The sequence below is a fragment of the Sander vitreus genome, chromosome 10 (assembly GCF_031162955.1).
Source record: "Sander vitreus isolate 19-12246 chromosome 10, sanVit1, whole genome shotgun sequence".
In the NCBI taxonomy this organism is placed as follows: domain Eukaryota; kingdom Metazoa; phylum Chordata; class Actinopteri; order Perciformes; family Percidae; genus Sander; species Sander vitreus.
Window position 1 is genome coordinate 7997751 of NC_135864.1, and position 23332 is coordinate 8021082.

At 37.3% G+C, this 23332-nt stretch overlaps 1 protein-coding gene across 1 annotated transcript in view; it reads right to left on the minus strand.

Moving 5' to 3' along the window:
- Positions 1-1679: 1679 nt before the first annotated feature.
- Positions 1680-23332, minus strand: part of rxfp1 (relaxin family peptide receptor 1) — a 54016-nt gene continuing 32363 nt past the window's right edge. The window contains exons 4-18 of the mRNA XM_078261323.1: positions 18489-18594; positions 16270-16341; positions 15429-15500; positions 14030-14101; positions 13668-13739; positions 13268-13336; positions 13056-13127; positions 12780-12851; positions 11434-11505; positions 10426-10497; positions 10104-10175; positions 8396-8625; positions 3381-3791; positions 2950-3168; positions 1680-2077 (exon numbers count right to left, since the gene is read on the minus strand). Of these exons, the coding sequence (XP_078117449.1) occupies positions 1680-2077; positions 2950-3168; positions 3381-3791; positions 8396-8625; positions 10104-10175; positions 10426-10497; positions 11434-11505; positions 12780-12851; positions 13056-13127; positions 13268-13336; positions 13668-13739; positions 14030-14101; positions 15429-15500; positions 16270-16341; positions 18489-18594 (2081 nt within the window). The remainder of the gene's footprint in view (positions 2078-2949; positions 3169-3380; positions 3792-8395; positions 8626-10103; positions 10176-10425; positions 10498-11433; positions 11506-12779; positions 12852-13055; positions 13128-13267; positions 13337-13667; positions 13740-14029; positions 14102-15428; positions 15501-16269; positions 16342-18488; positions 18595-23332) is intronic.

Here is a 23332-nt window from a genome sequence, read left to right on the forward strand (position 1 = left end):
TTATGGTCATTGTACAAATCAAAAATTTGTCGTGTGGTGTAGTGGTTGGTTGAGTCCAAGTTTAAACCCCCAGACCAGCTGGGGAAATCTATTCTGCCCAAATTAAGTACATTCTTTGTGAATCATACCGGACATATCTCATACATTACATTCAATATTTCCATAACATAATTTTTGGTGGCAGAGGCAACACAGAAAATACATTTTTATGGACTAAAGATCAAACATAAATAAACAGGTTGCATGTATTATTATCAATACAAGATTAAACTAACAGCATGACATGTATGCTGATGGCTATTCCCTTTTAAAAAGAGAAAGGCATAAAACGGGGTTGATTCACGCTTCAATATTCTTCAGTAGAACTGTCCAGTGACTGATGCTTCAAAGCCTCAAGCTGCAAATTTTACAGTTTTCCTTGACACACATGTTCCCATAAGACATCCTTGCTCATGGCCTGGAAAAGGCATTAAGAACTACAAAGAACTTGCTGCAAAGTTAAAAAACAAATAAATACCAGTCATGGTCCTTTTCAGTGTAATGTAATTCAGATAAATAGTGAGCAGTAGGCTATAATGAGCTTTGAATACTCTGTTACGATGTTTACTTCCCTGTGTGCTGCTATCTTAGTGGTTCCTGTTTTTGATGTTTACATAATCTACAATTATTATTCTATTTATAATTCTAAATTTTTAGGAACATCTTTGGAACATAAGTTGTCGTTGCTGTGGTGTTTTGCAATGTGTCTCCCATACAATCCCTTTGCATTAGTGTCATCGGTACACCAGCATTGCACTTGCACTTTAATGTCACTGACTGCCACACAGCATGGGCTGATTTACAGCTACTGGTATTATAATACCATGATAAGGTTTATCTTCTCCATATTACAAAAAAAAAAAATCATAAACACTTACTTTTTTTTTTTTTAAACTCCATGAGAAAGACCACAAGATGTGCCTAAAAAGCCGGAAAGTGATTAAGTGAATCTTGATTTTGTTGTTGTTGTCAAACTACAGTTTCCAAAGTCAAAAATGACACTCTCAACAATTTTTTTTTATTTTAGCATTCAACAACAATATATTTAATGAGTCTTAGCCACACAGGCGCTGTCAAAGGGTACATGGGAGCTGTAATTATTGGATTCAAACAAATGATTCTGTCTTTTATCTCAGTTAGAAGCTGTCCAAATTTTACTTGCCACTTTAATAGTAGATTAATATTCCGATCAGAATACGGACAGAATAATTTCAGAAAGAATGATGAAGCCCTCTGTGAGAAATTAAACTGAGCAATGAAAGCTAGTGAAACAAACGCCAAACCATAAGTGTGGCATGGCTTCTGCTCTGTATTGATAGATATCTTTTTGTAGCTAACATGAAGTCTTTATTAGAGGAGCTGTACTGCCATGTAAATTATTTCCACACTTTGATTTAATCCACTGCTGTGATGGCTGCTGCTCAGGCAAGACATGCACACAGTGGAATTTCCAATGATAATAATGAATGCTGTTTTTTTACTACAAATAAGAAATATGGGCACAAATCAAGGACTGTCCCTTTAAACAGTGTCTTTTTAATTCCTGAAATGAATGAATTTGAATTACATTTAGTCAGACGAGGTAACGTTTTGATGAAATTACAAACAGCTCCATGTAGATCTGCTATTCAACACCCAGATCATTTGTTTGTGTATGTGTGGGTGGTGGGTGTTTGTTTCTTTGAGCATACTGACAGCACTGTATGTTGCTTCTGGAGTTGCTGTGTGGATGTGGTAATGTCATTGTATCCCTCGTTAGTATTTTCCACAGGCGTGAGCTTAACTATCGTGCCTGTCATTTCCAGTGGGTGCCCCGTGGCGGGGCCATGGCTGTTCTCCTGCAGGGGCCACATTTCCTGCCAGGTAAGCGACGGATGATGAGCTTGGTGACCGCTGAGCAGAGGCCTCCTTTGCCTGTAGTTAGCCCATACCTGCAGAATGGTCTCTTTAAAGGGCCGTGTGGTCAACGTGTAAAGGATGGGGTTAAGGGCGCTGTTGATGGGCAGAATAAATATGACCACCCAGGAGCTGATGGTACCTGCAGAGACAGAAAAGACGCAGAGAGAAATAAAAACACAGCTGGCATATGGTCTAAAAGATTTTACGTTAACGGTTAGGAGTTGGGAGAATACTTCAACATAGATTCCTTTAATCAAACCCCTTTATATAATAAATGAAAACCCCTTTTATCCTAACAGGATACTAGGGAGCCACGGCTCACCAGGTTATGTATAAATTGGATTATGCACAACACTAATGGGTCATTTGGCTATGTACAGTGCAAACTGATGGCTGCAGTTACATGCTCTTTAAACAGTGAAAAGTACCTTTAAAACATTTCAAACCTAGTAGTGATACCTGCTAGACTACTTTGAAATGTAATAACACACAGCAAATGCAATACTTTAAAGACACTCCACCACAAAAATCTCTTATTTGAGTTCATCTCCCTATAAGATGGTGGCTCTAAAAAGTTAGTATATAGGCCAACTTCATTTCTGTGTCATGCTATTGAGTCATAGCTGTGGAAAGTGGCAATTGTTTTGATTTATTGGCAAAGCAACAGCTATTTGGAACATCCTGAGCATAGGAATCAACAGTAGGGAAGTGGATTATGCTCCAGTAGCTGTTGGAGAAATTTCTATGGCCATTTTGATGTATATTTTGTAACGTGAATCTTGGTCGCCATCAAATTAAATTGCTGTGAAGCACACTACAGCTGCCGTTCCTGCACAAAAGAGCAGGCTACAATTTTTTTAGAGCCACAATGCTAGCCTACTGAGGGGGCGTATTTGATACTCAACATGTAGACTTTCAGTGGAGTATTCTTTTAAATACTCTGTACGGTAAATTTATTTTACTATTCCTTTATGAGTTTTCCTTGAAATGGTTATAGCACTTCTACTGTACCAGGAATCTCCACCTGCAGCAGTGACAGGATCTTGAGGATGAAGATGGGGATCCAGCAAAGGGAGTCAGTGATGACGATAGAGAAGAATCTTTTGGCGATGGTCACCTCTTTCTTGATGTGGTTGCTGTATTTAGTGGTCTGAGTCCCTGTTCTCTGGATGTTGTAGAACATGCTTGCATAGGCTAAGACAATGATGAGAAATGCCACCAAGTTCAGACCTGCAGAGAGATATTTGGTTAGTTTCTAGCTCATACTTGCACTGTGGATGCACAATAATAACAAAGCTATACATTCACCAACATATAAATACAAATATGCTCACTAAATAATGAGACTGTACTTTTACAATTAGCTTTAGAGAGTAAATGAAGAATAAAGAAAACAACAAATAAACACAAGAAAAAAAGCTATTGCAAGAACAAATGCCCACCCAGGAAAATGACGATGGAGTAAACATGAGCCCAAAGGGTCTCTGGCTGCTCAGAGTGCAGTGGGAAGCAAACTCCATTGGTCCCATAGAAGTTGCGAAATAGCCCCTTGAACACCAGTGGCAGAAGGGCAACAATGAAGCCGAACACCCATATCCCAAAAAGGATGGTGACAGTTCGTCGCCAGCCAGGCGTAGAGTACTGGAAAGGGTAGACGATGCAGATGTATTTCTCCAGAGTGAGGTAAGTGAGGAGAAGGACGGATACCTCAGTGGACAGCATGGCCAAAGAGCCAATGACCTGACACTGACTGCTGTCCATCCATGCCTGAGCGTGCCGGTTGTACTCGCCGCGGAACTTCAAATCATATGCACCAATCATGAAAAGGTAGATGCCCATCAGCCCGTCCGCACCTGCAAGGAAGGAGAGCTGTAATTTACAATATATTAAGAATATCTCCAGTGTTGACTGTACAGATGTCTGGGTTAACTTCAAAGCTACGTCCAGATCTAGCACACTATGAGAGTAAATCTCATCAGCGTCAGTGAGCCAATAAGCTCGCAGCATGCTTCTCCCAGTCATTTTTGTAACATTTTTGAACGATACCAAGACCTAACCACAATGCCATTTCTTCAAGTGAGAATAGAATTAAACCAAGTATAACTCTACATGAAAAGAAAAGAAAAGACAGCAGCCACCCAACCTTGGAAATCCATGCACAAGAAAAGAAACCAAGGACAACCACAAGATTCAGCTAGGGCTTTATACATTCTTCATTCATTTATATTATTCATCTATTCATTTTGATCAATAGAAGTAAATTACATCACTGCCTATTTGACATGCTGAGTATATAATATACTGTAGATGCAAACAAAAATAGCATACATTCAGAAATCAAAATTAGTACCCTCCTTGTCACGCTGCAGTTTTTGAAGTGGAATTTAATCTCAACAGCTCAACCATAATAATCAAACCCCAGCAGATACATCTATATGATACATACACGTCTATAATCACAAAATATTAACTACCAGTTACTGATTGCAAAACAAGGGCCAGATGTTGTAGATGTACTTACTTCCAAAGATGCTTTACTTAAAGCACACACAGAACTTTCTATATAACAATGTGTCAAAGAGAATGAGAGTAAAAGGGGAATTTGGGCTACATTTATTTGGCTCACTCATCTTTTTAGCACAGCAAAAGTCTCAATAGAATTTCATATAACATTTATAGAAATGTGCATTAAAGAAAAATACTAGTGCCAGACTTCCTGGATAATCTGGCACAAGACCCCCACTAAAACAGCAACATTCTCATTTTCACATTTCATTTTTTGACTGTATTAAACAATCAATATACATATTAATTTGTGAGCTTCAGAGGTGCTGGTAGGAAGTTTGTTATAACTTTGGACAGAGCCAGGCTAGCTGCATCTCAATTTTTACAGTTTATGCTAAGCTTACAGGCTGCTGGCATATTTACCATACAGATATGAGAGTGGTATCAATCTTATAATGTAACTCTCGGCAAGAAAGGGAATAGGCTGATCACCCAAAATGTCAAACTAGTCCTTTGAAATTGCATGATTATATTCTGTTGTGAATAAATGTTGTCATACTCTAAGAAACATGGCAAAGACATGCATTGGATAATAGCTTTGACATGCACCTATATGGATATTTATGAATAATTGTAGACTAGGCATTATTATATGCGCATAATTACATGATGACAAAGAACATTATTACATTACATAACGTGTAATTTAGCTGATGCTTTTTATCCAAAGCGACTTACAATTGCTACATATGTCAGAGGTTGCATGCCTCTGGAGCAACTAGGGGTTAAGTGTCTTGCTCAGGGACACATTGGTTGATGTATCGCAGTGGGAATTGAGCCCAGATCTCCCACACCAAGTCACATCCACTGCGCCATCACCACCCACCAAAAGGGGTTATGACATATTTATAAGGGGGGTTTCTAGTGGAAAGACTGTATATGCAGAGTTCTGCTTTCATGCATAGACTGTTGGCTTTAAGGCTTTAAATCTACACAGATGTTTTTTAATCTGGCCCCAAGCCCAAGTTTTTATACTTCAAACTCTAACTCCTTATATGGACATGGACACATAAATGCCCTTCAAAGAGCATAGTATACGCACAATATATATCATCATTAAAGACTTTCTGTGTGAACATTGAATGGGACAGCTGAGGTGAGGATTTGTTGTGCTTTACTTGAATGATTCTCAACTTTAAAGCTGACACATACCCCTAAATGCGATTCAACGTATTATGTGTTTGCCTTTGTAGCTGCTTTGGTAATTGTTATTTAGTTATTTAATGTGATATACATGCAGTCTACATTTTTATAAATTCCCCACGAGTAGGCTACATCAAGGTGTAAAAGATTAAAGTCGACCTCTGAGTTGAGTAAGAAAAAGGTAATATGATAAATAACTAATAAAGAAGGTGTTAGGAAAGAAAAAGTGAAATACAAAGAGGTATACAAACAAGTTCATTTCAGAAAGAACCATTCTTTTACAAAAACTCTTGGCTCTAAACCACAATACTGGTGTCTTTGTTCCACTCCATTAATAACTGGATTAACAGCAACATTCTTGCACAGAGAGACATAATTCATTGTTGTTAGAAGGACGCAAATAATAAATAATATCTGAACTATTTTTGCTCTTACTCTGTTTGTGTCTGGATCTCAGTCACAAGAAATTAGTGTGCTACTGAACACCTACTGACATTCTACTAATACTTTTAAAAGGTTGACATAAGCAAGTGAGCCCCAAAATGAGATAATGAATGAAACTGCCATCCTCCGCTTAGCTTTTCTTGTGGATGGAGCAGGAAAGAGCAGATATCTGCTATATCATAGAATTTCTTCTTTGCACATTCTGAGCTCTTTGAACTCAGCTGCTTGGAGACTTATAGTAAGTCCATCTGGGTCCTTTATACTTGACTTATAGATGTCTGAATAGGCATATAGTATGTTGTCACAGACATGTATTTCCTATATATTCTGTGCTTTTATGTTTTCTCTCTCTGTGCAGTTACTAGTCAAAGGAAATGATCTCGTTGGAATAAAGTCATTGTTTTTTAAACCTGCATATATCCATTCAATGACTTGGCATTTTAAGCCTTTATTTGTATAGGACAGCTGAAGACATGAGGGGGGAGAGAGGGGGAATGACATGCAGCAAAGGGCCACAGGTCGGAGTAAACCTCTATATATGGGCGTGCGCTCTACCAGGTGAGCTACCCAGGCACCCCTTTTTCAATTGGATTTAAGGTTATTGTAGAAAATAAGCTCTGTGGCAAACAAATGTTTAATGAATTTAAAATGAATACTAAAAAGTTTTGTTTAGCAAGACAATCTTCACAAACGAACACTGCTTTTATGATTTTTAAGCATAAATGCAATCGCCAGAAGTAAGAAGCTAACGTTAGGCTATAAATGAACTACACCCCGGTCGCATGACTTCAACTTCACCACCACTAAGCTTACAACTTGTAATTTGATTTTGCGTATTCGGCTCGATGATGTTTAATGTTCCCGACAACATCTGTGGTCTCATTTAACCACTTGTTAGCAACCACCATTTTTAAGACACACCGATGCAAAATTCAAGAGTGGGGGTATTCACTGACGCATTTCATGTCATAAAACAAATGTTAAAATCTCTTATCGCTTATTTCAGGCATCTAACCAAAAACCCATTCCAAAAATCCATTGACTTCGAGACGAGGGAACTGGAAATGCAAAAATGCTAACTAATTTCTGGGTTTTAGGACTCATCAGTGTTGGAAGAAGTACACAGATCTTTTACATAAGTAAAAGTAGTAATTCCACACTGTAATACTCTTTCTGTTACAACTAAATCCTGCATTAGTATCAAAATATACTTAAAATACCAAAAGTAAAAATAGTCATTATGCGGAATGGTCCATTTCAGAGTAATGCATGTTACATCATTGTATTATAATGGTTTATTATATTATATTATTGGATTATAAATGGCCCAGTGGATTCAAATCTCGGTCGTCCTGGGCCTTTCTGTGTGGAGTTTGCATGTTCTCCCCATGTCTGCGTGGGTTTCCCCCACCATCAAAAACATGTACTAGGTTCTCCAGTCAGTGCCCTTGATCAAGGCACTGGCTCAGATCTGCAGTTGGTCCCCGGGCGCTGTAAGTGGCTGCACACTGCTCCCTTGAGGGATGGGTTAAATGCAGAAAATGCACATATCTAAGCAGCAGATCAGGTTAAAGAAAACTACTTTTCAAAACTATATATAAACTTGGGGCACATACTGTATATAAGTCAAATTGACACAACAATACCGAATATGGAAACATATGTATGCCTTTTATTCTATCTTAGATGAGTCAGTGAAAAATGTTGTTATTTAATCAACCATAGATGTTATCCTTGAGCAGTTTCCAAAATAGGTTTCCATGTTGTGCTATAAATCATTTATTGGAGTATGTGAATTTTTTATTCAGATGGAAACTATCATATTTTAGAAAGAGATTTCATTGTTTTTACATTAAGATTTATTCATGAGGATGTCTAAGAGTGTGTGCAATATGAAATCAGTGTTGATGAAACACACTGATAAGCACATTGGGAACTTATTTAAACTTTCCTACTGAGTTTGGATGCCTGTTTACTTTACGATCAGAAAAAGTATTTCTCAGAATTTGTCACTTCTGTAGTTGTATCTTCCATAATTCCAGAGACTATTGTCAGGTCTATAAACATAATGAAGTGCTAAATATAAATGTGGGTAAACTGTGAACTGGTGTTTTAATTCATTATAAAAATGTGTGTTTATGGACAGCAAATACCACCTCCCCGTCCTCCCTCATGACCTACGAAAATGGGATAACACTTGTTATGTAATATTAGTAATAAGTAATGTACTATGGTGGTAAAGAATAGTCTGTAAATAAAAAGCTAGTTTCTACTACATCTCTCCTTTAAATGCAGTGTAACTTACAGCAGAGAGAAATGATGCACATGGCATGGAGTTTGTTCTCTGATCGGATGTAAGAGCGCATACAGATGACAAAGATGTTGCCGAAGCAGGTGGTGGCAGAGACCACCCACACAAAGACCCTCAGCACGATGTTGGCCAGCAGGTCCTCAAAGGACGAGATGCCATCAGTGTTGGGTTTGCAGCTGCGCACATGGGGAGCGTAGCCGCAGTACTGGAATTTCTTGAAGTAGCTGTGATAATAGATTAAAGAAGATTATCCCGTTAAGCAAAATATAAGGGAGCCTGTTCATTTACCGCTGCAAGGTTAGGGTTTTTTACAGCCAAGTGTGTAGTCTACACTCTTTTACAGGGTTTTTCTTTTCATTAATTGAGACAATTGGAGAGCAGAAACAGTGACTGCAAAAGCTCCAAAACAGCAGAAAAGTTTGGATGATATTGACTGGGGATTTGAATTTGAACTAAGGTTAGCATTGGCTAGTAGTGCTTTGAGCTAAATGCTAAAGTGATCATGCTAAAACGCTTACAATGGCAATATTAACATGCTAATGTTAAGCAGGTAACCATGGTCACCATCTTAGTTTAGTGTGTTAGCATGCTAACATTTGCTAATTAGCACTAGACACATAACACAGTTGAGGCTGATTGGAATGGCATTAGTTTTGCAACTGTTAGGTCATATTCTATTGTAAGTATTGCAAATGTGGAACTGATGATACAATTTATCCTGAGGGGAACATGAAGGTCTGCACCAAACTTTATGGCAATCCTTCCCGTAGTTGTGGAGACATTTCACTCAAATCACAAATGTCAACCTCATGGTGGGCTAGAGGAAAAGTCAGGGGAACACCAAAGTCAGTAGGATTCATCATAAATAATAATAATAAACACTTTGTGAGAATCCATCCAAAAGCTGAAGAGATATTTCAGTCTGGACCAAAGTCCTAGAGCCACGTCAATAGCGTGGCTAAAATCTGAACAGCAACATGTCTTTCTAGAAACATTGCACCTCACAGTGAACAGTTTTCATACAACTACTTACTACCAAAGAAGTAGTATAACTTCTTACTACCAAAGAAGTAGTATCTTATGAAAACAGTTTACAGTATAATCTGATGATGATCCACAGTAACAGGGAGAATGTTTTTGTTAAGAAATGTTGCTTTTGGAAAGGTAAATATCCTTCTTTTTTTTATGCTGTGAGCACCCCAAATTAATTTCCATTCACTTCCATTGTGTGGCTGCAGAGGCAGAAATCCCAGAGAGAGACATCTCAAAATGTGGATAAATAAAAGCAAAAATCTGCATGGCTGGATAGATTCTCACCTGATTTAGATTAGAGAAATATTATTTGAGCAAAACAAACTTCTTGCTATCTTACTGAAACTTGAATGAAACTCTACAGCCTAAAAGGACTAAGGGGAGAATACGCAATTGTATGCAAGGCTGAAAGGGCATTGATTTTCTCTGTTGCATCCTTTCCAGGACCTGCATAGGTGTACCCCGAGCTGTTTTACCAAGAGATAAGATGGATTACACTAAGCTTGACTTAATCATTTCCCAGTTGGAAGAGAAGCCTGACAGTCTCGATAAGGCTGCTCTTGGCTAACTACTAGAAATTTGTGTGAAAAGGCTACGGCCGAAATGACAGTCCAGACCAAATGATGAGCATTAACAGTACAAACATAGAGCATGACAATGGAGTACTTACATATGAGTCAAGTATTTGAGAGGTTCAAACATCCTCCGTTGTATGTTTCCAATTTCTATCCCTTCTATGCTCCTAGAGAATTTAAAGACATATTGATTTGAGTCTTAGCCAGGCACCACATATAGAGTTACACATTACAGTATATCTATTAACTGTGCACTACTAAAAGAGACTTCAAAAGTATAATAGGTTCTCAATAAATAGCTTTTCGAGTACTAAATGACAAACACTTCTACCAGCCCCGTTTTCATCACACACTGTGTTGTATGTTTGCTGTTCTTCTGCACCTGGAGTCATTCAGTGTGTAGCAACGTATACTTACAATGACTTCAGTTTATGCAACTTGTCAAAGTGGTCAACTTGGAGCTCCACGATGGGATTGTATGATATATTCCTAGAAGATAAAGATAAAAAACTCTCAATTAGATAACATGTATATATCCCATTTATTATTTAAGTAACCATTTCGGAGTGTCAAAATGTTTTCTGCACATGGCCAGTTTCTTTCAACTCCCACAACTGTCTTGTACTACCTTCTGCTGCATGTCTTGAAAATGTGTCCTTGAATTATTCCTCTTTAACTGACATCTTATTATCCACCCTCCACAAAGTTAGGATTCAGTGCATTGACTGGCTACTACTTAAAGCGCCCATATTATGCTCATTTTCAGGTTCATAATTGTATTTTAAGGTTGTACCAGAATAGGTTTACATGGTTTAATTTTCAAAAAACACCATATTTTTGTTGTACTGCACAGCTCTCTCTCACTGCTGCAGATCCTCTTTTCACCTGGTCTCTGTTTTAGCTACAGAGTGAGACCTCTTTTCTTCTTCTTCTTCTGTACTATCTTTGATTGCACTCGCACATGCGCAGTAGCTCAGATGTAGATCATGTCAGCTAGCTAGCTCCATAGACAGTAAAAGAAAGGCTGTTTCTCCACCTTCAGTCAGTTACAAGGCAGGATTAGCTGGGAGACTTCTAAATGAGGGCGCACATGTAAGTAGTTCTTTTGTAGATTATGGTGAACTTGTGTGTGTTGTAGCAGTGCTTTGCTATTGAGAACGAGGTAGCATGCTAACGCTAACGCTACGAGCTAACGGTTGCGGTTAGCCAGCTCGTTTCGGTTTCGGTTATTCGATTATGGCTATATACTATATATATATATATATAGATGTATGTACTTGTGTGTGTATATCAACATGCTCAAATAAAAAAAGATTTAAAAACAAAGATAATAATAATAATAATAATAATAATAATATTAATAATAATAGCTTTGGTTGTATACAGAACTGTACATCCTGAAGTATTTGTGTAAATAGAACTCACAGTTGGAGCAAATCCCCCAGCAAGACAAAGAGATTGGGAGGGATCGCCACCAGTTTGTTGTTGGATAAATCCCTGTGCATAGAGACAAATCCACATCAGTTCCCACAAAACACAAAACAGCAAACACGTATTAATGGGTATCTGAAAAATGCAAAGAGTATTTTACCAAATCCAACCTCTGTAACTCTTGCTATGTACAGGGGGCAGATTGCATGACATGCACACCGAAAACAACACTCATGCAATAAATGCTGTCTCTGTAACTTTATAATGTAATTCACCTTTTTGATGCACCCACAGTTTTCATTAGTCAATGTACATGAACTTGGTATATTCAGCTGTGGGTTATATGTGTAAATAGAGACATCTACAGCGCTAACTATCATAGCTCCAGGAAAGATTGAACTTTTTACAGTCGCAAGGGGAAATTTTGACCTGATGAAAAGGTTGGAGGCTCACCAAAATAATCTTTTTGCTAACACAAATCTACATAATATCTACACTCTGCCCAGAAGTTCAAAGATATGTTGCTATAGAACAAAGTGTTGGACAAACACACCCTCTAACTGAAAGACGAACAAACCAAAGACACAAATGACGATTCCTCAGGCCTAACAACTAACGGGGCACAAAAGAACAAATGATCTTCATTAACAAAATGACATGTATTTGTTCAATGAAGTCTTTATTCTAAATGTGAGATCATCAGACTCATGTTCTTAAATGGTGTCTTTTGTTGCCTGCAGCTATGCATTTGACGTTTGTATTGCTAAGTACATCTTAAAGCTCACATACTTTTTCTTCAATTTTTATTTTTCACACGTTTTCTATACATAGTGTGTATATATTGCACATAGCGCAACAGTTCTGCCATGTACATAAATACACAAATATACAGCACAATATACATTACCTACACAAACGTCTTCTACCCACCCCCCACCCTCCCCAATCCCCACGCATCCTCATAACTTATCCGTACAAGTATACATTTAGAGTAAAGTAAGCCTACATTTTGCCACCCACACACTTCAAGCATAGACTATGGATGTTAAAAATAATTCCTTCAAGATCATTTTTGGGAAAAGAAATAAAGCAGAAATCAGGTTGGTCCAAAAAGCTTCACAAACTTTTCTCTCGACAGTGTTTTTACTTTATTTGTTCATGCAGTTTTTGTTCATTTTATTCTCTTCTGCAGATATTTCTTAAGTCACCATGTGTAGCACATCTTTAGAATAAGACACTTTCAAAATTGCCTCATACCTTAGATCTTATTGGCACATTCCTCAAAGTTGTGATATTGTTTCTTATACAGTTTGTTTACACAATAAAACAAATGAACTTACAACTCTCCAAGCTTTTGAAGGACAGAGAAAGCCTGTTCGTGTATATGGCTGATCCTGTTCTGCTGTAAAACACTGGAGAAAGGCAATAAAAAATTAAAATCATATTACTACTTTTTTAACCAAATCCAATGAACTGCCAGCATTGATCCCATGCATAAGCTTATAACATTTTGAGAAACTGAGGCTGACTTGCAAGCATCTCAAAGAAATTCAGGCAAAAGTCAAACATTTTAATTTGCCTTTGCAATGGTTTCAATCATGTAAATGCACACTTACAGAACTGTCAGCATACTGCATGAGCAGAATGAGACATTTCCAATGGTTTGAATTAGATTTCCCTCCAAATCCCTGCAAGAACATGTTATGAAATGCCCACAGAGAGGAAACATCAGACACATACCACACACAAACCCCCCCAAACACAGAAAAAAATCATCAAAAGACATTTTTATGACAACAACATTTTGATATCTTGACATCCTACTTACAGCCAATTCAATATCGGCATTTCGCGACAGATGTCATCCAGCTCTGTCAAAGAGTTGTTCAACAAAACCCTGTCAATCAGTGAGACATAATGTAACAAGGTGTAGTGCATTTTCCTTCAATTCAATTTATAGTGTCAAATGATAACAGCAGTTATCACATATTTCATATAGAGCATAATACTTATACTTGGAATAATAGTAATATTAATAATAATAGACCACACTATCCCCATAGAGCAAACATTCCCCAATTAGCATGCACTTGGCGTGACGGTGGCTGTCACAGATCAACAAAGGCTCTTAGAACCAGAAAGTTTGATGATTTGAGAAGACATCACAGCAAAGCAAAATAAGAAAAAAAAAGCTCTGCCATAGCATGAAGTATAAAATATAAACTCACAGTAAAACGAGGGAGTTCAGTCCTGAGAAAGTCATGGAGGATATTTCATGGATATTGTTATTTTCCAGGATCCTACAACAAAAACACAAGAAATTTGCAGAATACTGATTCGGAAGAAACCGCATCAATAGAGAAATGTGTGATTTATCACCTGTATGCAATTAAAATCAAATCAAAGTAAGAGACAAAAGCAAAGAGTTAGAGAACAAAAAACACTTTATCAGTAGGAATTATTTATCACAAAACTCGGCTTCTCTGCCTCAATCAATATTTACAGTAAGTAAAACATCATTACATACTATACATGCAGCATTTTATATTCTTTTGTTGCAGAACTTTCTGTCAGTAGAAAATAAACATACAACCACTCCAGCTTGTGCAGGTCCTGGAACACCCCTGGCATCAGGGCAGATATCTTGTTGTAGCTCAGATATCTAACAGAGGAAAGACAAGTTTGGAAGGTTACCTGAAGAGGATGCTCTCTGAACATGTTGGATAAACTAACAGGAAAAAATGCTACATTACATGGCATAGCTAAGTCATTTTCAACTGTTGTAATTGCATTTCATAGATCATACGTATTGTTTCCTAGCTGTTTCTTTTACTGGTTACTATATACACTCTTATAATGTACAGTATGTGCATATAATCAAGCTCCATCTTTTAGTTTGTGGTTGCATTAGCTGCATTATATTCATACTTACATTTATTTTTTAGTGATATACATCCCATTTATCTATAAAACCTTTAGCAATTGTTACAATTTTCTTTCTTTATATAATGTGAAGACAATACATACTGATATAGTAATGTGTAAGAAAGATTGTTGTTGGCTCACTCACTGTAAAGTTCCAATGGTTAACTAATTTTGAAAATAACCTGACTTACTAAAGCCATGATAACTGCAATCCTGCATTACTAGAACTAAACATTTCATACAAAACTACAGCCACAGAAAAATAAATAAATAAATGAATAAATAATTAAATAAACAGGGAATGTCACTTCCAGACAGAGAATCATGGCTACAAAGCCATCTTTCTTTTAGCCAATGCTTGTTCTAAAAAGTCTGCAAATAAAAATGTTTTATGTTCAAACAACCAAACTAACATATCTATATCCTGCCTCATGTCTTTTACTTCAACTTTGTTAAATAATTGCAACCATAAATCATGCGATAATATGGACAATACAAAGCAAAATGAACTACATTTTCAATTTTATTGAGATCATATAAATAACACAATCTGTCTTCCTCACTAGTGCCGGACCACTATATATATATATATATATATATATATATATATATATATATATATATATATATATATATATATATATAGCATCTCAGTCAGAAACACTCACGCCAAGGAGTAGACTGTTTATGGCAAATGGTTACACAGGTCAATAGAAATAAGGCTCTGTTCTCAGAGGGAGCTCTCAGAGAATACGAGCAGCAATGAGGATTCTGCCAAGAGAACTAAATTTCCACTTAATACAAATGGATGGTAAAATATTAAATAATAAGGACATTTGTGTGGTGGTGAATCTGCAGCATTGCCATTTACTGTTTTAGTGCACAAAACTGTGTTAAGTGTCAGCCAGCGGATGCCAACAAATTCCGTAGCCTGAATATTTTGCTTCTTTTTTTTGTACATAGCTTACATAGTATGATGGAACTATGTATTTGTACTACCAAGGACAGCCTAAACAAGTGCTTTATTACTGCATCTTATGTGTTACAAAAATGAACAAACTTACAGTCTTGTTAGATTATACAGTCCTCTGAATGCGTGAGGACTCACATCTTGAATTCTGTTGTGTTGGAGATATCTATATAAAACAAGCACAAAACAGTTATGTTATTGTTTTCTTTTTTTGTGAATCCTTTTTATTTCAAACGAACAATGAGCGAAACATCAAATAACCCTTAAGGCTGTTGGTTTAATAATAAATGTAGCCCAGCTGCGATAAATTAGGATCTGATATCAGACAATCCAATCTGTTTAATACCAGGATCAGCTTTTATAGCACATACTGTGAGCTCAACAAACCTCCACTGACAGCTGTGTTTTGTCTGCGTATTTTTACACAGCTGGTGAATTCATTCTGATGTTTATTTATGCATATCTCAGGGACGTTTTCAATCAGGTCAAACCTTCAGAGCAGCGACTGAAGGCTGACAGTCTGGCACAGACAAATGGTTCCTGGTGGAGGATCAGACCTATTCAGTAGCACTGTGTGAGACTGATAAACAACTTAATTCAGCAATGAATGAATCTGTACGCTGAGGAGAGTAATCGCTTCTGTCAGTGTTCCCAGCCTTCCTTGTAGCTTTACACACTTTGTTGATGTAAAAATCGTTGCATTGTTGCATTTGTCACTCAAAGGCTGGTCATTATCTTGTCTCTTTGAAATCACATGAAGGCATTATGCTTTATTGAATGAACAGAGTAGGCTCCCATGCATGCCAATATTGCTCATGTATTATATATGGTGCTTTTCAGAACAAGAAAGAAGACAGGAACAGTTAAAAAAATAAATAAATAAATAGGTAGAATATAATGTAAAATAAAATAGAATAATGTCATAATAAACTCACAGTTTTTGTAGGCTCTGGTACCTAAAGAATGTGTTTGCTTTCAGTTTCTGAAGACGGTTCCTTTGTAGGGACCTGAGATCAGAATACGGAATGAGGTTTACACCATGAATGACACTCAACATGATTCAGTTCTGCTGCATTTAAACAGCTACCCAGCTCATCCCTTTAGATTGTCAATGTTATTATTTTAGCATGTTTCAATTATTTCAATTATTAAGTGTTAAAGTTTCTAATTAATGGGGATTTCTAGCCCCAGGATCCCAAGACCTATTTAAATTAAAAGGACCATCTTAACTTCCAATATATACAAGAAGACACAAATACTGCAGAACATTCACAATCACGAGTCAATTACCAGAACATCCATAAACATGACAAACTATCACCTCCTGGTCTTTATAATTCCATTTCATCACCTCAAAGAGACTCAGTTGATGAACAGGTTGAGTGAGCTGTTGATTCCAAAGCTTTTAACGGATTACAGACTGATTAAAGGCTCATCCACTCACACACTCGTCATGTCAAGCATTTGAAAGAGGTCAATTTTGGGACATTGTAAGATTTTCTTAATGTTAATACTGTCTCCTTAGGCTCGCCGCCCTCTAACACAGTATGTGTTGGTCGACCATCAGACGACTCTGGTCCATGTCTGTGCAACACTTTATATACACCGAGGAGTATTGCTTATGCTTCTCCTACCAAAACACATTTAATTTATAAAATGTTTACTTTATTAATCCCCAGGGTGGAAATTACAATTTACTCTATTCACTCTATTGCACACTACACACATGACTGAAATACACACACATGCTCAGGTCCTATACATGCACAAATGGAGGAAAACAATGACAGCGTAATGGTATTTAAAATAAAGCTGCTGTATTTGCATAGAACTAAAAACTGAAGCCCTCTGATAACAAACTGGTCCTGCGGGCCAATACCATTATGTGTAAACACAACAACAGTGCATTGTGAAGCAGATTAATAGATGTCTGGGAACTGATTGTCATAACTAAACTAAATGTTTATTATTGTTTTTTTTGTTTGTATTTTAATGTTTCTAATTTACATAACACAGTAATCTAACTCATTAATTTCACTTTGGTACTTCCAAGTTCTTCAAATTTTTCCTGAAGAAATCCCTCTAATGGAAAAGAAGGTAGGTGTTGCTGTACAATTCTAGTACTACCACCATTTTTTGTGTGCAAACATAAAAGCACATCAGTTACAGTACAATACACTGAAATAGCTACATATTTCCAAGAGGATAAAACATATTGGTGACTCTGTGACCTTTCCCGTTGAGCCACAGTCATGGCAAACTTTCAAATTTAATTTTATCACATTTGTGGCTCCAAACAGGAGAAAGACTACTGATTCTTTAGAGCACAGCACAAATCCCCCTAGACCACTATCAGGCCACAAATTGGCTACTTTTATACAGCTATTTTGTCATCTACCCCGAGTCATGTTGCCTGTGAAAGTGACAAATAACTACGTAGATTATCAGCCCTTGGTGGAAGTCTGAACTCTACTGAGTGCTCTTTTGTTCTAAATTGAAATTTAAATGGATGGTGGAAGTCTCTTGCTTTGGTCAGCTGCACTTTAAACTCACAAAGAGAGACATGCTCTTTGAAAATATCTAGGAGATTCAGAGGGGAGAAAAAGTGAGCCGACTACAAAACATTATACAACCCAAATATGCCTTGGAGGAAATGATGCTGTGTCAATGACAAAGCAGACACTTTGGATGAGATAATGAGGACAGGCCAATCCCCAATGCCAGGTAATTAATGTGTTCTTAAATAACACATAGTGACTGAAAAAGGGTAATATACTGTCATCAAACATTGACAAACTTTGCAAAAACTACAGGGTAATAGGTCTAATTCATGACACACACACACACACACACACACACACACACACACACACACACACACACACACACGCATATATATATATATATATATATATATATATATATATATATATATATATATATATATATATATATATGATGTGATGCTTACAAGACATACTTCATCAGCAGCATGTGGAGGGGTTGCACTACCACTAGAGAATCATCTGTAATTCTGGCTTCAAGTAAGTCTCACTTGCTGTGGCAGTCACAGCCAGCGATGAGAGCTTCCCGGGGATTGATTGAGCTTTATAATAATGAAAAAATAAAAGGTTATTTAAGGTTTTCTACTCACATCATGGTGACATTTATCGCCACCACTGGGATGTCTTGAAGCTGTGTGCTGTCACAGTCCAGCTCCAGGTCTCGGCATTGGCAGAGCTCAGGAACAGCACCCAGCACTGGAGAAATTGAGGGGAGAGGGACATCAGAGGCTATGTCAATCAACTGGTCATACAGTGCCAAAGTGTCAAGACTTGAGCTGTTTGGAAGAATTACAACCCAGTCCTGCTGGAAGAGAATGTAAGTCCTGTGCTTAAAGCAGCAGAGAAAAACAGGAAAGCAGAATTGATGAAGAGTGACTTGAAGGATGATCACAGGTTGGCAATACTTCATAAAAGGTCAACTAGGTTTTTCAAGATTGATTAGGGTTAAGCAAGCTTTAATTATATGTCATTAAATTAAAAACCCAGTTTGGATATGCAAGATGAGTAGAAATGGAGCAGATTGTTTAACAAGGCATTTCTGGCTCCAATGTAAGCAAATTGTGTTTGAGAACACATCAGAATTACTCACAGGTGGAAGTTTCCTTTGATAAGAAAACCTAGTTTCAATATACAGAGTGATTACACATTTAAGACAAGTGATTCCAGGTAGGACAAGGTCTAGTACCTCTGAAAGTGACTCATTACAAATGTTGTGCTCCAGGTATGCCTAGTCAAATACATCCAATTTGCACTGTCTCCTAACACTCAGAGATATACCAACATATTCTCATGAATGTAACTGCAGAACACAAAGTAAATAATCCAGCAGTTTTAGGCAGTCATGATGCCATTTTTTTTATCTCTGCATTAGGGAATCAGACTTTGGAAGTGCTCTAAAGTACCATAATGTTCTTTTGAGTTGCTCATTAGGCCTTATTTCCTTAATAACATCTTAATAGATTTCACGACATTTCCCATAAAACAGCTCAACTGTTATGATTTAGGACAGGATGCTTTGAACACAATAGCCGTTTACTTTTGGCGGTTAGAGGTAATCAAGAACGAGACAAAAACGATCCTTTATTTATGTGTCTTGAGTTCTGCATTATGTATCTGCTGATGCGAGTACTGCTTTGCTACACTTAATCTGAATGAGTGTGTGAAAATAAAGTATGCCATTTAGCCACTACTTTTATGGGCACCAATAGTGGACATAAATGCTTAACTCTAACATTTTTATTGTAATGCAGGACCACACAAAAGCTCCAACATCATCACTCAATACAATATTATGAGAGCTCCTGGAAATAACAATAGAAAAGTGGAAGTCCTTGTAACTACATAATGATTCTGTGTCGATTTGAACTCATTTGAAGTTCTGGAAAATAATCTTGCTCTTTAGGTTTCATAGTTGTGCAAGCATTGTGCTGCCATGTTGTTGGACATCTACTGCAGCTTTGTGAAGAAAAAAAATAACAAAAAGGAAAATAGCAACATGTATTTGTACAAATACAACATCAGCATTCAATGTTGCAGTGCCAGTTTAAAGTCATTTGAAATTCTGCAAATTAATTTCTTCTTTGGCTTTATAAACAGTAGTTGACAGCAATTGTGCTGCCATGTTGTTGCATATCTTCAAGGTTAGAAAATTGGAATGTGTTTGTACACATCTTACAAATCATACTGCCATGATAGTACATATCTGCAGTATGTATCTGACAACATTTTTACTTAAAAATAAATTCTTTCAGGCTTAAAATATGTTATGTGAGTTCGACATTAAAAGAAGATAAACAATAAAAAAGTGAGCGCAGAGGTTTCTGCTGAGGCCCACAACTGCAGTTTACACTACTGTCTTTTTAGTGTAAGGAAAAAAAGGAATTTAAGAAAACATAATTTAGAAATCCCCTCCATGAATAGTGACATATTTGTTGTGGAGGAGATTTGTGTTGTTAGGGTCACAAGCTCTGGGTCAGGTCACCCAAATGGGTCCAAGTGAGCCAGACTAAGTGCAATTGAAAGACCCCTTCAAATCAGCTTTGATGATGTTTTCCCTGAAGAAGAAAAACTTGGACCTCCTCCTGAAACTAGGCCTGTAAATACAGATAAATCAGGTTTTATACAGGTTTTACATACAGGTTTTTTATGTAGACAAACTGCCATTACGGCAGTGGCACTTACTTACTTATTAACCAGTGTATTGAAATGTTTGTAGAGGATTTCCCTTTTTAAGGCCTTCTGCCCGTAAATCTGTCCACGAAAATTGTTTTATTTTGAAAATAAAGTCAATAAATGCCATTAAAATATAGGTTATAATCTACAAAATCTATAAAAACTCCAGAGGCTAGATGCCTCTTCTGTTCTGTGGCTTTTGGAACTGGAGACTCTAGAAAAACAACAAAGTGAATGCCATAAGCTTTTCCTGCATGAAATCAATTTTTCTTTCAGAAATCTCCATTGAATCCTCATGTTTTGAGGCCGACATTGGAACGACCAGGATCCGCTACAGACCGAGCGACCTGCCCATGGTGTACCGCCACTCGCATACCTCTTGCTAGATTGGTACTACATAGTGCTGGGCAGTATACCGGTTTATACCGTATACCGGTATTAATTTCCCGTATGATATGAATTTTTCATATACCGTAATACTGCCGCAGAGAGCGCTACGGCCAAAGTAATCTGTGAGTGAATTGAGAATGGGAGACGTGTTGCGTACCCTTCTCACTCATGGTAGTAACTTTATAACACAACAATTAATAACCCACAACTAACTCTCTTTAACAGGATAAAACACAATAGCACACAACAATTTGTGACTTAAACAATTTCTAACACTAATAATTTTACATTTACAAATTGACACCGCCGGACGGCATGTTGGGTAACATTATAGCTGCTAGCTAGCCAGGTAGTATAACAGTCTGTTAAGCTGAGAAGGGCTCCGGTCGCTACTGCACATTCAAGAACAGAGAAGAAAGTTAGAGGATAAAGAAAGACCGGAGATACACCAGAACAACGAAGTTGTTTTTTTTTTTTTTTTTAAATCGGACATAATTTAGCCACTGTTGTTGCCCGTTGCTCTAACATTACTTGGTTGCGCTAACGTTACTCGGCCGTGCTAACGTTAAAGACAAGGCACTTCAAGCATGCAGCGGAGCAACTTTATGAACGCAATAACAATCCACCTACGGTCCCGCTACAGACCGTTGAGAAAGACGGGAGAAAGACGGGAGAAAGACGGGTTCAGAGCAATGATTAAAACACTGGATTTAAGATGTCTTGCCTCGCTGAAATACGTCCGCTGACCTACTAACACCGAAGGAGGCTGACAGCGGAGCTCCGTTCAGTCGCCCCCTTTCTGCAACAACCTATATTACCTGTGGCCAAGGTAGTGTTTATACAACTATGTTAGGCTACTTACTTACTATTTTGTTTTGAAAGGGAAACAATGTTAAATGTATGTTGTGGAGCCAAGCAAACTCTTTAGTAATCAAAGCTTTTAGTAAACATGATGACATTAAAATGTTTTTGTGATATTCTATGTACTCATGACAGTAGAATAACCCATTATAAACCTATATAAAGGCCCAGTCGAGCAAAAGAAAGAAAATACCGTGATATAACGTGAAACCGCCAGAATCTTAAAAAAATACCATGATACAAATTTTTGGTCATACCGCCCAGCACTAGTACTACATTCCACTTTTACAGTATCAGGTGTTTCAGATTTGTATTAAATTATGCACTTCCTTTGATTATAATTCAAGAAATCACAGTTTGATGAATTATATCATGATCTAGCAAGTAACTTCTGCTGGGTTTAATTAGCTACTCCCCACAACACTTTCATATTGAGACTATGGCAAATGTGATTTTCTTTCCCCCAATGCCTGATTCACAACAAATTTCAGACTGGTGCACTGAGATTGAAAATCGTCCACATTCACACAGACCACCTTCATCTATAACTTAAGAAACAAGAAGAAGAAAGGAACAACATAGGGCTGCAGCCATGTGGCCTCAGCACCTGCCTCACCACCTGCAAGGATCGATGCAGGAGTCTCGTGCACTGTAAGTCGTGGAGTGGGGGAAGAGAATGCCTTGACAGAATGATGTCTGGCTCTGTAAACTGGCTATTGTGACAGGAAAGGTCACCTTCTGTATTCATAGTAGCCAGAAATAGCAACCAGAAGTTAAGAGACAAAACTGGAAATGGAAAAAAACGTAACCTGGGTGGTTCACATACTGTAAGCTCAACGATATACAATGCACATAGAGGAACAAAGGTCTTCTTTTATTGTGAACATTCAAAGGGTAGAATGGATTCTTAGTGAATGCAGCGTGGCTTGACTACTGTTACATTAGTGGGAGAGTCAAGAAACATGAGCTGAATTCAGAAGAATGTTTTTAACTGAGAGAAATCATGGTCATGGCTAAAAACGAACTTGACAATTTAATGTCCTCTAACTTGTCTGAGTTTCCATGTTTGGGACTTTGTTATTTCATTTCCAGATGGCAAATACATATGTAATTATGTCAACAATTAGGCCATGCACACATTATTCATCTTTACAAAGATCAATTCTGACAAACCGAAGGCCAATTCAATTTACAGCTGTCAAATAAAATGTATCTAATGGAAAGTACCTGACAAGCAGCATTAACAGACAGTAAATTGATTGTTACTTCACTAAACAAGACTTGATTGTGTTCAGTGGTGGAAGAAGTATTCAGATCCTTTGGTAATAATACCACACTGTAAAAATACTCTGTTACAAGTAAAAGTCCCACATTGAAAATGTTACTCAAGTAAAAGTATGCAAGTATCCTCAGGAAAATGTACTAGAAGTATTTAAAAGTAAAAGTACTTAATGTAGAAAACTCCTCACATTTTAGAAACTGGAATTGATCAAAACAGTTCTGTCAGTTG